Below are 15,080 nucleotides of genomic sequence, written 5' to 3'. Positions count from 1 at the left end.
TGTAGGACAGCCATCGCGTATAAGGAGGAGCACTGATATGTTCTCCATATATTCGTGCGTTATCGATTTGGCGCCGAGCAACAGGGCCAGCTTCCGCATTATTACGCTGAACTGTGACAGCCACAATGCCGGTGTGCTCAGTTAGATGAAGGTCAAATTACATATTTAAAAAATTATTTCGCTTAAAAGTCTTCTTGCCGTTAGCTACGGCGTTCTGGTCGATCCTGTCGATAATGTAGGCGCTACAGCAAGATAAGTGAGACAATCAGTATCGGAATAAACTATGAGCAGATTTACTATAGTTACGTACACCGTCTAGGGACTGTATTTAGTGGTTAGTTTTCCCTCGGTTCTATTCACAATCTACATGTGACCCTGTTTCGGCGAGGGCACGGAACAATGGAAAAGAAAGCATAAAAGACACGGTGGCGGAGTTAACAGCGGAAATGCAGACAGGAAACACGCATTGGTTCCTCTATTGCGTATTGCTTTTTTTTTCGAATAGCTTTCTTTGGATCTTTCGCCCGATTTCGTGGTGCTCGGCGGAAGTAGGACTTTACCGCCAATATAAAAAAATATAAAAAAATCAAAACCCCTTTCTTAAAGAAATATGGTTGAACGCGAAGCTTTCTCCCATGCAAACTGAATCGAACTCAAAGTCCAAATCCAACGACCCCGCAACGAACCAAAGAAATGCTGAGCGACCCGATGCGCTGCATATGTGATTTGATTGTTTGTTTGGGATTGTATTTTTTTGGACGTTGAAATTTAATGAGGACACATTTCATTAAGTTGCGCAGCCTTTATTTTAGATGACGTAGCCGTTAATTACACGCACACACTCACACTTTCACGGACGACTCTACACTTGCACAATATTGCCTTGTGATGACTGTGGTGGACGGTCAGAGGCTCTGCCGTTGACGATACACGGGATCGGCCTCAAGGGCACGATCGCGCTCGCGCTTACGTTCGCGTACGGCGGCCTCTTCTGCCGTGCGCTTTACCCGCGGCCTACCCATGGTGACGGCCGGGAATGCATTGGCCATTCGCGCCAGCGCTCGTGTCCCTGGAAACAGCACAGATATGACGGATATGCTTATGATATGTAGCCGACTTCACTACATTTATAGACAAGCTCATTAACGCCTCTGTTCACTACGAAATACGGTACTTATATATCCACAATGCAACATATATCAAGCTATACGCATTCAGGCGCATCACTCCTTTACTAAAGTGAATAGCTCTTTAGAAGCGATCGGCTATTTGCTTATATTGACAATTGAAATCATCGCCGATGTTTCTGCACAATGTTTCCTTCGCCAGTGGTGATTTCAGTTAACAAAGGGCAATGCCTGTCCGATTCAGCTCTCATTGAGGCCGTTTTGATCAGATCAGGAAGGCCCTTGAATAAAACCGGAAGTCGTCAAAACAACAACAACCCAAACAAACAATAAGCAGCTACAAAAATGGAAGATTGTCATAAGGTAAAAGGCAACAACGAACAGCGCGTTAAAGAAATGTAACGCCCGCGTTAAAAAAAAAAAACAAGCAATAAAACGCTTCCACTGAGAATAAAATGATAAAAATAATAAGTTGAACAACCGAAACAAAACAGAAAAAGAATTACCGCACTTTACTGCAATAAGCCCGTACAACAACAAAAGTTGAGATAGCGTGCAATAAACGCGTGTGTATAGACCATCGCTGCTGATGCAGAGTGTACCAGATCCGTACACTTTACTGCTGGTAGCCCTGGAGAGAGTAAGGTGGAGGCGGGGATCTTGGATAGCCCATTGCAGCCGGATGCTGCGGACCCGGCCCTGGCGGGTTAAACGGGAAGGCGGTGCTGGCGACCGTGCTGTACGCCGGTAGGCCCGTGGTGTAAGGTTGAAGCGTTTGGGCCTGGTATCCAAACTCGTCCTCTTCGCGGTGCGGCTCGAGAACGGGCGACCAGGCGCTGAGGGCTCCACCGCGGCTACTCTGCGTGGTCGCAGGTACGCCAGGTGGCCTAACCTGGGTCAACGTAGAGAAGCATCTCTGTAGAATTAAAATAATTGTACAAATCCAATGGCGAAGCACATGCTGTAAGCCCTGGAGAGAGTAAGGTGCGTTTTTTTTTTTAACGGTTAACAAAATTAAGCAACCAAATGCGACTCATAATTGTTCGTTTTTGTGCTATGCAACGCGTAATATCACGCAATGTTTGTGCGCTACACCGTTCGCAAGCTAAGCCGATACGAAAGCAGCATATAAACCGGATAAACAGTGTGAGACTCCATCTCCTCCATCTTTGATTAAATCTACTGTTATTCCATCTTCTCCAGTCGCTTTTCCCCTGGTCATGTCTTGCAAGGCCCTTCTAACTTTATCGCTAGTTATGCCTATAGAAGGAACCTCTCTATCCTGTTCGTCACTACTTCGCATGAAAGTAGCTTGGCTGCTCTGGGAACTATACAGGTCAGTATAGAATTCTTCCGCTGTTTTTACCATGTCATCGAAATTGCTGATGATATTACCCTCCTTCCTTATTGCTTCCTGTAATAATCCCATGAGGGATTGAGAGTACGTGAAAAAAATAAATAAATCTTTCAGTGCATACTTGTCCAGTACGTGTCCAGTAGTGGCCTGCAAAAGCATTGACCGGCGTATAAAAGAACGGTTTGAATGTGCATGCCCGACTTCACGGATCACTGCCACACAATGACTGCCCGCGTTACCGGCCCTTCCCGATGCACGGCTTTCAACGAGGATCAAAATATGCACTCGTCCGCCAACGTTGGATCGCTAACCTCCCCCAAAAAATATTTAAAAAAGTCTCAGTTTCGCCCGAAAGGATATAAGCATCGATTAGGATTGCAAATTAGTGGATAGGTATACAAAGTAAGGATAGCGGTTTTATCGGCCATGTAAGCTTGTAAACATAGACACACTAACTAAATTAACAAGCATGGTGTCACGTGCGCACAACCAAACATGAATGCATTTCACTGGATGACCGCGGAAACTCACTGTGAAAGCGCTGGACTGAGTCAGCGCAGCAGCAGCAGCAGCGAGTGAATTGAGCTTCGTGCCGGCGCTCGCATCAATGCAATCTTAGACCCCAAAAAGACAGGGAGGACGGACTCCGCCCCTGCCGCAGATACCTTTCAAGGTAGAGCCGCGCGGGCTGTGGCGCGCGGCGCAAAACGGGGCCGTCACCAGCTATTCCCACAAAACTTTCAATTTTGTTCGGAATAATAAAGCATCAATGCGTACACGTTTTCGCGGTTTTGTGACATCGCGTGACAGACAGACGAAGTGGGCGCAGCCCGAAAGCTTTTAACCGGTGGCAGACGGCTCATGGTGAAAAATTCGTAGAGTCGGAAATAATTATTTTTTTTCTTTCGTTCGGTCTGATCACGTATGACCAGTGCGTACACGTCGTATCATATGAGGAGATTTCGCGGATTTCGCGGATTTCCCTGACGTCGCGCGAGAAACAAGCAAAGTGGGGGTGGCCCGAAAACATTTTGGACCAATCATGGAGGACAGATTGCAGAAATGGAATAGAAAAGTTCGGAATAGCTTTACATTATAGCACCCCCGATTTCAGTTAAAAGCAGAAAGTGTGCACAGCTTGGAATAGATTTCGAGCCCCGCTCCTAGTACAACCACCCTATACGCTGCTCGCACCGTTTGGACTAGGCGTAATGAGCTCCGAAAGCGCTTGAATGTTCTCTGCAGCTGCGGCCATGCTCCGTGTCATGCACCCACTCACTGTCGACGATATCCGGCGAAACAGAGGTTTTCTGAGCCGCGGCGGCGTCGTGCACGTCCATTTTAAACACGGAGGCAGTTGAGACAAACAATGGAGGCGTCACCACGTGATCAGAAATTTCGGTGCCGACGGAATCACTGAGTAAAGGCTCCACAATGCCCTTCCCGCCACAGTGGCAAAATTGGCCAATATGGGGCATGTACCCAATGGCACACATCTAAATGGCTCAAGAAGGGGGTAACCGACGCATAAGAAAATTATCAAAATAAAGAAGCCGTTGTGTGTCGTGCGCTATTCCATTAAGACGTCCTGGACTGTCGCTCATAAGCCTGCCACTCTAGAAACCGAAAACCCACTCAAATGCCGCGTGACAAAAAATGGACGGATAATTTTCGAGGTGAAGCAATAGCCGCCCCATAGATGGCCATTTTTAAGTTATTCTACTGGATGCATTTTATTGGTTTGCTTTATTGATGACTACTATGAGGCATGTAGAGCTGCTTCGAAGTTGTATCGCGCATTCAGGATCGGCCCACGTTACAAACTACATTACAAACTTGCGAGTGATACATATCGTTCACTGCTGTGAGGTTCGGCCCGCCAAGTCAGCACCTTTGCATATATTAGAACGGTTGGGAAAGCAGCACTAAGAAGCAGAGGGACAGAGACGCACAGTAGACATGACGAGCGCCTCGTGTGTACTATAGTGCACAGCGCAAGTCATGTGTATTATGTGTCTTTGTCCCTGTGTTTTTTAGCGCTGCTTTTCCAACCGTTGGACCGTGAACAAACTCGCCCAAACTGAAGTTCTGCTTTGATTATATTGTCAGGTTGTAGTGACGGCGAAGAACAGAACTGCCAAAGCTTTAGTTAAGGATTGAACTCTTTAATGGGCGAACTTCATCATCAGCCTATTTTTAGGTCCACTGCAGGACGAAGGCCTCTCCCTGCGATCTCCAATTACCCCTGTCTTGCGCTAGCGCATTCCAACTTGCGTCTGCAAATTTCTTAACTTCATCATCCCATCTGGTTTTCTGCCGACCTCGACTGCGCTTCCCTTCTCTTGGTATCCATTCTGTAGCCCTAATAGTCCACCGGTTATCCATCCTACGCATTACATGGCCTGCCCAGCTCCATTTCTTCTGCTTAATGTCAACTAGAATATCGGCTATCCCCGTTTGTTCTCTGATCCACACCGCTCTCTTCCTGTCTCTTAACGTTAGTCCTAAGATTTTTCGTTCCATCGCTCTTTGTGCGGTCCTTAACTTGTTCTAGAACTTACTCGGGCAAACTTACTCTCCAGCAAAACAAACAACACTCAAAACAACGATAGCGGCAAGCATAGTCACCGAATCTATAGGTCAAGCCCGTCTGCTTTTAGGTGCGAAGCACCTTATGCGCCCGGGCTGTCGGCGTGTCCTCTCGTAATCGTCGTCGTCACAGTTGTCGTCGTCTTGTGCTTGTGCTCGCGGCTTGTGCTCGCGCACGGCACGCACTCGTGTTACTGCTCGCGCGTTCGTCTTCGTCTTGCACAGCTGGATGCGTTGCCGCTCATTCCCACAGGTCTGGTTTGGCGCCTTCCCCTCAATGCTTTTATGGCAATGAGCCCGAAACTATGGATCATTTCTTTATAGAGTGTCGTAGGTTCACCATGCATAGAAAACGACTTCTAGAAGGTCCCCTCCGCCAACTTGGATTGACCTTTACGCTACCTATATCATTCTATCACTGGGGGCGTCGGCACTAGGACACTGTAATAGGAACGTATGTGATAGCATATTTAATTTTGTAATGGAAACAAGGAGACTGCCATGCAAATTTTTTTTTCACATGACAACAAAAATATTTGCTTGAAATTTTAAGATGCTATAGCATGAAAATATTAACGATTAGAATTCATTTATTATCTAATTCTTAAGTAAGAAAATCCCATTTAAGTATCCTTCATTTTTCTTCCCACTGCCGCCCGATTCATGGCCGATCCCTCGTAGCGAGTTGTGCTAGTTCTTCAGGCACCAAACCAAACCAAGTTGCCGCCTGATTCATGGCCGATCCCCCGTAGTGAGTTGAGCTAGTTCTTCAGGCACCAAACCAAACCAAACCAAGTTGTCGCCCGATTCATGGCCGATCCCCGGTAGTGAGTTGTGCTAGTTCTTCAGGCACCAAACCAAACCAAACCAAGTTGCCGCCCGATTCATGGCCGATCCCCCGTCGTGAGTTGAGCTAGTTCTTCAGGCACCAAACCAAACCAAACCAAGTTGCCGCCCGATTCATGGCCGATCCCCCGTAGTGAGTTGTGCTAGTTCTTCAGGCACCAAACCAAACCAAACCAAGTTGCCGCCCGATTCATGGCCGATCCCCCGTAGTGAGTTGAGCTAGTTCTTCAGGCAGCAAACCAAACCAAACCAAGTTGCCGCCCGATTCATGGCCGATCCCCCGTAGTGAGTTGAGCTAGTTCTTCAGGCACCAAACCAAACCAAACCAAGTTGCCGCCCGATTCATGGCCGATCCCCCGTAGTGAGTTGAGCTAGTTCTTCAGGCACCAAACCAAACCAAACCAAGTTGCCGCTCGATTCATGGCCGATCCCCCGTAGTGAGTTGAGCTAGTTCTTCAGGCACCAAACCAAACCAAACCAAGTTGCCGCCCGATTCATGGCCGACCCCCCGTAGTGAGTTGAGCTAGTTCTTCAGGCACCAAACCAAACCAAGTTGCCGCCCGATTCATGGCCGATCCCCCGTAGTGAGTTGAGCTAGTTCTTCAGGCACCAAACCAAACCAAACCAAGTTGCCGCCCGATTCATGGCCTATCCCCCGTAGTGAGTTGAGCTAGTTCTTCAGGCACCAAACCAAACCAAACCAAGTTGCCGCCCGATTCATGGCCGATCCCCCGTAGTGAGTTGAGCTTGTTCTTCAGGCACCAAACCAAACCAAACCAAGTTGCCGCCCGATTCATGGCCGATCCCCCGTAGTGAGTTGAGCTAGTTCTTCAGGCACCAAACCAAACCAAGTTGCCGCTCATCATTACATCGTACAATTTCACTTCTCTTCTGTCGTCGTAATGGGTAGGCCGCGTTTACGAGGTTATGGGCCATTGCTTAAGGAAGTATGAGCCCATTTGCGGTGCATCACTGCATGTTTCGTACCTCCCCAGGTTTCACGTTAGTGGAGCTGCATTTCGCTCAATGGGTCATACGAGCACCGAGCTATATTCTAGGCACTGTAACCGAGCTTTCGTGATTCGAGCTTTGAGTGAAATGTCAGATTTTTTCCTGCTTCTTCCACGTCTGACCAAACGCGAAACAGTCACATGTGGGAGCTGCTGGAAGTCGCCAGAGTGCGTCACACATCTCATCATTGATGAGCGCAAAAGTTTCGTATCGCGCTTATGATTTTTGTGAAGTAATCGTTCAGCTAGAACACTTACTCCGAGAATGATACTTATTCTTTTTTAGCCACTTCTTTATACTTCTTGGAGATTTGATAGATGCGACTAGAAAAGAGCCACCAAGAGGGTCAGTGCAACTGCGGTGGTTGTGTCAAAAGGCATACAGGTGACGCTGGTTCCAACAACGGCTCCGTACACGTATACATGTCGGTTCTTCTGGTCTATTTGGTTATATGTTAGTGAATGTGGACTCTGACATTTCTACGAAAACGTGCCGTGTATACAGTGCTCCGTACTTTGCATATGTTATCGTCCTATAGTGGAATCGTGCCGCCATTGTGACTCACTGTTCGTATCGTCTTTTATTGCGATAGCAATTATATGGACACTCCAAAGCAGATTTCTGCCATCGGCGTCGCCGTCGTCGTCGTCGTCTCCGTCGCCGTGAGGTTCCGTATGACGTCAATAGAGATGAAATCGTCGCCGCGCGCCGAACGCTGTATGTGCGAGTGAAAGGGCGCGAGGGACGCGCGCTTTCACGGGGAGTGAACCCACGGCGGAGAACAAACGCGCGTTCTGCTCCGTGCTCCCTTAAGGGCTGCAGAAGTAGGCGTCTCTTTCCTCCTTTCCAATCACCATATATGTACAGCAAATGCGCCTTCTTCCGACGCGCGAAAGGCCATGGGGGTGGGGGGGGGGGGGAGGGGAGGGAGGGGAGGCGACGTTTAGCTGCGGCAGCAAGTCCATAATTATATTTAAAAAAACACCGCATATCCACGGGGTGAATGATGATGAGTGGGCGAAGCTCCGGAGGGAATCATCGGTAAACCGTGAATCTTCCGTGTAATTCGCCCAGTCTCCCTGCACTAAATCGAACGATTGACTTCCACCAATGACACGCGCCATATGTGAGGTCATTCCTATTTTATAACAGCGCCCTTCATTATAATTGCACCATCTCCCGCTTTACCCGCCGCGGTGGCTCAGTCAGCTAAGGCGTTGCGCTGCTGAGCACGAGATCGCGGGATCGAATCCCGGCCGCGGCGGCCGCATTTCGATGGAAGCGAAATGCAAAGACGCCCGTGTGCTTGCGTTTTAGTGCACGTTAAAGAACCCCAGGTGGTCGAAATTAATTCGGAGCCCTCCACTACGGCGTGCCTCATAATCAGAACTGGGTTTGGCACGTAAAACCCTAGAAAAGAAGAAGAAAGAAGAAGAACCATCTCCCGCTTAAGGGGACGCTAGCACAAACGCGTTAGAAACATGCAGTACTCTCTAGTAAGGGGGAGAGGTCACAGCGTCTTACGCAGCCGTTTACACATGCCGGAACGTGCACCGCGTTTGCCGACGCCATCACATGACTGCCGAGAGAGTATAACCCCCGTATTCATAAACGCTCCTCGACTTGAACTTGACTTGCCACCGCCTTCAACGCGTTTCGAACGCGCTGCCCAAGGCGGTGGCAAGTCAAGTTCAAGTCGAGGAGCGTTTATGAATACGGGGGTAAGGCGGAGAGGCCACAGCGTCTTACACCAGCTTCTTACACGGGCCGTAACGCGCTAGCACAAACGCGTTAGAAACGCGCAGTCTTTCGTTAATGTTGGGAATTTATTGTCATCGTGGTGCGTGTATCCATGTGCGCTTCGTGGCGTAGTGGTTAGCGCCGCGCGTTCGGAAGCGAGGGGCCCCTGGTTCGATTCCACGCTACGGACACAACTTTCGGAATTTTAGGGGCGAAGCTCCTTAGGGTGTGGGTCTGTCCCTTCTCTGTAGTATGTAGTAGCAGTAGTAGTCGTCGTCGTCGTAGTAGTAGTCGTCGTAGTAGGTAGCCACGTCTACTTTTATGAGAAAAAAAATTCCGAAAGTTGTGTCCGTAGCGGAATCGAACCAGTGACCCCTCGCTTCTGAACGCGCGGCACTAACCATTACGCCACGAAGTGCACATGGACACACGCACCACGATGGCAATAAATACCCAACATTAACGAAAGAGTGCGCGTTTCTAACGCGTTTGTGCTAGCGCGTTACGGCCCGTGTAAGAAGCTGGTGTAAGACGCTGTGGCCTCTCCGCCTTACCCCCGTATTCATAAACACTGATGGCGTCGGCAAACGCGGTGCACGTTCCGGCATGTGTAAACGGCTGCGTAAGACGCTGTGGCCTCTTCCCCTTAGAGTACTGCACGTTTCTAACGCGTTTGTGCTAGCGTCCCCTTAAGCGGGAGATGGTGCAATTATAATGAAGGGCGCTGTTATAAAATAGGAATGACGTCACATATGGCGCGTGTCATTGGTGGAAGTCAATCGTTCGATTTAGTGCGGCGAGACTATGCGAATTACAGGGAAGATTCACGGTTTACCGATGATTCCCTCCGGAGCTTCGCCCACTCATCATCATTCACCCCGTGGATATGCAGTGTTTTTTTTTATTGCGATAGCAATTATATGGACACTCCAAAGCAGATTTCTGCCGTCGCCGTCGCCGTCGCCGTGAGGTTCTGTATGACGTCAATGGAGATGAAATCGTCGCAGCGCGCCGCCGAACGCTGTATGTGCGAGTGAAAGGGCGCGAGGGACGCGCGCTTTCACGGGGAGTGAACGCACGGCGGAGAACAAACGCGCGTTCTATGCCGTGCTCCCTTAAGGGCTGCAGAAGTAGGCGTCTCTTTCCTCCTTTACAATCACCATATATGTAGAGCAAACGCGCCTTCTGACGCACGAAAGGCCGTGGGGGGGGGGGGGGGGGGGGGCAGGGAAGGGAGGCGACGTTTAGCTGCGGCACCAAGTGCCTATTTATATCAGAGGCTCCGGCAACAGTCACCAACGCCGCACGCATTTCGTGCGAACGCGGGCAAAACGCCGACGGCGTCGACAACAGTGCTGTGTGTTGACGGTGCTGCTGCATGTCCAAGTTTGTAGAGCGGATAAAACTACTATCCTTACTCCGTATAGCTCTCTACTAAGTTGCTATCGCAATTGATGCTTCGCCTTTCGGGTGAAACTGCGACAACTTTTTCTCATAAAAGTAGACGTGGCTACCTACTACGACGACTACTACTACTACATACTACAGAGGAGGGACAGACCCACACCCTAAGGAGCTTCGCCCCTAAAAACGTTGTGAGGCGAGAAGGTGGTAAAGACTTCCGACGCAGCTCGACGAGTGTCCCGTTCTGATGTCTTGGCGCTGAGCCGTGCTCCCTCAAGGGCTGCAGAAGATAGCGCCTACCTTTCCCTTTCCCTCAAGAACCACTTATCATCATCATGTCGTCGAAAACCTCCGAGCCGCCCCCAGAGGCTCCGGCAACAGTCACCAACGCCGCACGCGTTTTGTGCGAACGCTGGCAAAACGCCGCCGGCGTCGACAACAGTTTTGCGTGTTGCAGGTGCTTTTATACAGGTGATAAAGCTACTATCATTACTCCGTATAGCTCTCTACTAATTTGCTATCGCAACTGATGCTTCGCCTTTCGGGTGAAACAGCGACAATTTTGTTATATACTCTTTCTAAACACACATGTTGTCACGCATTTAGACGGAAGTTCAAAGTGCATTGTCACGGCCAAGCGTATTCGACAAAAACAAAAGTGCTCCAAATCTCGTTCTCGAAGGCGGTTGGTCGGCGAAGCTGTATACATATGTTGCGCCTAATGTAGGGCAACTTGTCAAACACCGATCCCATGATGTGTGCCGATTACGCACATTGCTCTTCAAAGTGATACATGACGCAAACACACGTTTCAATGCAGTAATATTTATGCGTGACTGATCGTACATACAAGCGTAATCGCTGGTGCTCACTCTACGTTCCAGAATGCACACCGCTATTCCTGTCGCGCATGCAATCTGATTAAACAAGATTCTTTCCCTGTAGATTAGATAGAGATTTCATTGATGTCATCGTGGCCACTATCTTTGGGTACTATATATATAGTACGTCGAGAAGCTGTATAAGCGTGAAACGTGAATGCACGTCAGGCGCGTCAGAGATAATCCGGTGGAGAACGCTCACCGTTAAAAGCCAAAGCAATATACGCGCCATAATAAAGTGCACTGACGTCATCGGGGCCGCCATGTTCGGGTACAGCGAAAAGCTGCGTCCATGATGTCCCGTGAAAACTATCTGTAGCATCGGCAACAACATTCGAAATAGTTTCGACACAAGAAAGGCGTGTCATGCATCGATCGATCACGTTGCAACGCTTTTTAACCGCTGAAAAACAGTAACCGGAAAACGTAAACACTGCACGAGTGTCAATATATGAGTGAATTCTGGGGTTTCACATGCCAAAACCACGATTTGATTATGAGGCACGCCGTAGTGGGGGACTCCAGATTAATTTTGACCGGCAGGGGATCTTTAATGTGCCCCCAATGCACGAGACATGGGCGTTTTTGTATTTCGCCCTCATCGAAATGCGGTCGCCGATGCCTAGGTATGCACCCGCGACCGCATGCTTAGTAGCCCAACACCATAGCCACTAAGCCACCGCGGCTGAGCCACCGAGTAGGGAGCCTCCGAGTAGGGAACAATTGCGCCACAAGACAACACAGACGCTGCTCGGCGCGGCGGTAGCAGTGAGCAAATTGACCTGCATGCTGCGTCTCGCTTCAACGCGAACTAAGCGCCGAAATCAGAGAGCATACGAAGCTACCAGCACTAGGCGCACTGTGTACACATCGAAGATCGCTTTGAAGATGAGGGCCGCGCGGCCGCGCCCTTTGTCCACATCGCAGATGGCTTTCAAGATATTGGCGCCCACGCGGCGTACGCAGTAGCCGCCGGTAGTGGCAGGCTAAGTCCCAGTTTGACCTTGGCTGAGCTTGAAGGTCAGATTTATGTAACCAGGCGCTTTCTGGGTTTGTACATGGAGTAATAGAGCTATTGCTCTAATAACAGTAGTGTGACACTTTCAAATGCTTGCTTGCGATGTTTTAAAGATGTGTCTGATCAACACGCATTTACCATCGCACATGAATTTGGCGTATTTCTCCCCTTATGTTCGCAAATTTAGACCTCAGTTGTTTTACACCGCTCGTAAAAGACACTAATAACGCTATGGGCTACTTGCATACGTAATTTGCTTAAAAAGGCGCATTTACCCTCCTCATTTGAAACAGCCCCTACACATTACCCATACCATGCCCCTAGCTCTCCCCAGATATAAACAAGATGCCTTATTTAGCTCACAGCGGACACCGGAGAAACAAATTACGAATCTCATATGATGCAAAAGAAACACATAAAAAATAAGGGTTTAGTAATTATCTGCAGTAATTCCATTTAAAAGCAGGAACCTGAATGTTTACCATCGCATCTCACTCAAAATTCTCCATATTCTGATAAAATTTCAAGTTCGTAAACAACGTGCAATTGTTTTAGGAGTCTGGGAAACATTTCGATTTGTGGCAGTATGGCACCCTGGAAATCTTGAATGAGTAACTTTCTAGAAAGGCTGTCATGAACCTACACCAGAATTAACATTTATCGCTCTTCACTCAGAACAATGCTTCATACTTCGAAGAAATATAAGCGACGTTACTCGCATAGTTTGCCGAGGATACGGGTGCCTTGTTCACAGTGAACGAGGTGCATGGCGGTCTTTATTATACACATGCCGAATGACGTATAATGCGTTCGCGCATAACTCCGGGAGGGGCCCCCATGGCGGTCAATCGTGTGTGCCGTAGATTACATGTAAAATGAATCAAGGAACAAGCGGGACGATAATTTCTTTTCCTTTTCGATGACTAAAGCCGATTTCCAATCAATACTGTGATCTCTTTTTTTCGTGATGCTATGACAGTGCGTTAGACACAGCGTGCCACTTGGCTACATCATTGCGGTGCTGTTGTAGCCTTCTTTTTAAGTTCCCAGTTTCTGCTATATATTTCGCATTCCGCTTATGCTCTACTGCTATCGCACGAAAACTTGAGCTGAAGAAAGTGAAAGAAGACTTACCCAACGATGGCTATCCCGACCAGCCTAATGACGGAAAAAAAGGCGCGCTGCTAACCCTCCTGCCAGAGCAAGATCAACGAGGAAGCGGGCCTCACTTGCTTATGCACTAGGGTGAGCGAGTCAAATTCAAGGATTTTCAAAGATTACGAAGTGCGAATCTGCCACATCTCCACAACCAAACTAACGCAGCAAATCGCCAGAGTGCTGAAGTTAGGGATAACTTCAGCACGAAAGAAAGTGTAGTTCAGAATCAAACAGACCCAGCTACAACAGAGAAGCCTGAGATCCAAATTTAGCACAGAAACATCTTACTGGGAAAAAATTAACTGATGAAATGTCCCTAATAACACGTCCGCAGGACCCGATGAATTCCTAATATAGGTAATGAAAAATCTGGGCACAATAAGCAAGGCACTGCTTACTAATGCTACGGAGCAAGGGATTAAAACAAATAAATTTAGGTTTGATAGCGTGAAACCAAGATGAACCTCATCTACAAAGGAAAATCTGATAAGGATAAGACGAGCTCATGCATGGCACTTACAGTAACGGCAGTGATATAGAATGGCAATGCAAGCTAAATTAGAACTGTTGAAGTGGGTGGAGAAAAATGGTATACTGTGGGAACTAGAGAATCGGTTCAGATCAGGCAGACGGTTAGAGGATAATATGTTTGTGCTCAGTGCACACAGATTTGAGTAGCTCAGAATATAATTTTATGAATAGCATTCCACTGCGGTGTGCCTCATAATCAGATTGTGCTTTTAGCGCGTAAAGCTCCAGAATGTATTCATATGTATTTATGAATAACATTTCTAGATATAAAGAGAGCTTACGACAACGTAGACGGGGAATTGTTGGGAATATTATCAAGTACGAAGGCATATCCGGCCAAAACTTGAATATGCTTGCGTTGCATGGGATCCCTATACTAAAGTCAATATTAACAAACTTGAGAGAATACAAAGAAAATCTGTTCGTTTTATCTACTCCAAGTTCAAAAGTTCGGATTCGCCCTCAGAGTTGATGTTGGCTAACGACATTCCTTCGCTTGAACAAAGAAGACGGAAACACAGGCTAGATTTTTTACATAATCTAATCAATCACAAATTGGCTCTGGACCCTTCACTATATGTGAGTCTTCTCTCCACAAGGTATACACGACACCATCGACCGGATACACTGACACCTATCTATGCTAGGACAGACAGCTACAAGTTCTCCTTCTTCCCCCGGACTATTTCAGAATGGAATTCGCTGCCCGCCCCTTACAACATGTGAATGCGTTGTATGTAAGTTCTTTTATATTGTTTTATTGTTTGTTTTGTTTTTGTTTTTGCATAGAATGTGTTCTCCTTGCTGTTGAATGAGCAAGGCAAGTCGTTGACTGTGAAACACCCTTGCCTTTGGTGCGCAATACCCTAGCCTTTTTTTTCTTTTTACATCGTTCTGTTAATTGCACCATAGATTGATTAAGGTATTGCGTTTTTGATCTTTTCACGAAATGTTTCTGTGAGCAATATATAATTGTAAAGTCTATATATATATATATATATATATATATATATATATATATATATGTATATATATAATGAGTGTGTGTGTATGTATTATACTGTATATGTCTTGTATTCAATGTCTGCCCGTCCTGCAAGGACCACAATGTGGTCTGCAGTATGTACTAAATAAATAAATAAATAAATAAATAAATAAATAAATAAATAAATAAATAAATAAATAAATAAATATATGATGATTTAGTGGAGCTGCTGAGCTAGATATATCAGGTGTTTTTTAAAGGTTGCCTGTGGCAGATATGACAATTCTCGTTCATGAGCTGGTCTACTCGAAGAGGAGGGCATTACTTGCACAAAAAAATTGAAATACATAATTGATCAATGAACAAAAATTCAGCAATTAAGTTTCTGACTAATTACCTTATGGCCCATATTGCAATTAGCAAATTTTAGCCA

The 15,080-nt window shown here is 47.2% G+C and overlaps 1 protein-coding gene across 1 annotated transcript in view; it reads right to left on the bottom strand.

Moving 5' to 3' along the window:
• Positions 1–812: 812 nt before the first annotated feature.
• LOC119434139 (uncharacterized) overlaps positions 813–15,080 on the bottom strand; it is a 31,184-nt gene continuing 16,916 nt past the window's right edge. The window contains exon 4 of the mRNA XM_037701462.2: positions 813–2,019. Within this exon, the coding sequence (XP_037557390.1) occupies positions 1,744–2,019 (276 nt within the window). The 3' untranslated portion in view covers positions 813–1,743. The remainder of the gene's footprint in view (positions 2,020–15,080) is intronic.

The sequence above is a fragment of the Dermacentor silvarum genome, chromosome 11 (genome assembly GCF_013339745.2).
Source record: "Dermacentor silvarum isolate Dsil-2018 chromosome 11, BIME_Dsil_1.4, whole genome shotgun sequence".
Classification (NCBI taxonomy): domain Eukaryota; kingdom Metazoa; phylum Arthropoda; class Arachnida; order Ixodida; family Ixodidae; genus Dermacentor; species Dermacentor silvarum.
Note: the sequence above shows the minus strand (reverse complement) of the source record. Positions and strands in the feature narration are given on the sequence as shown.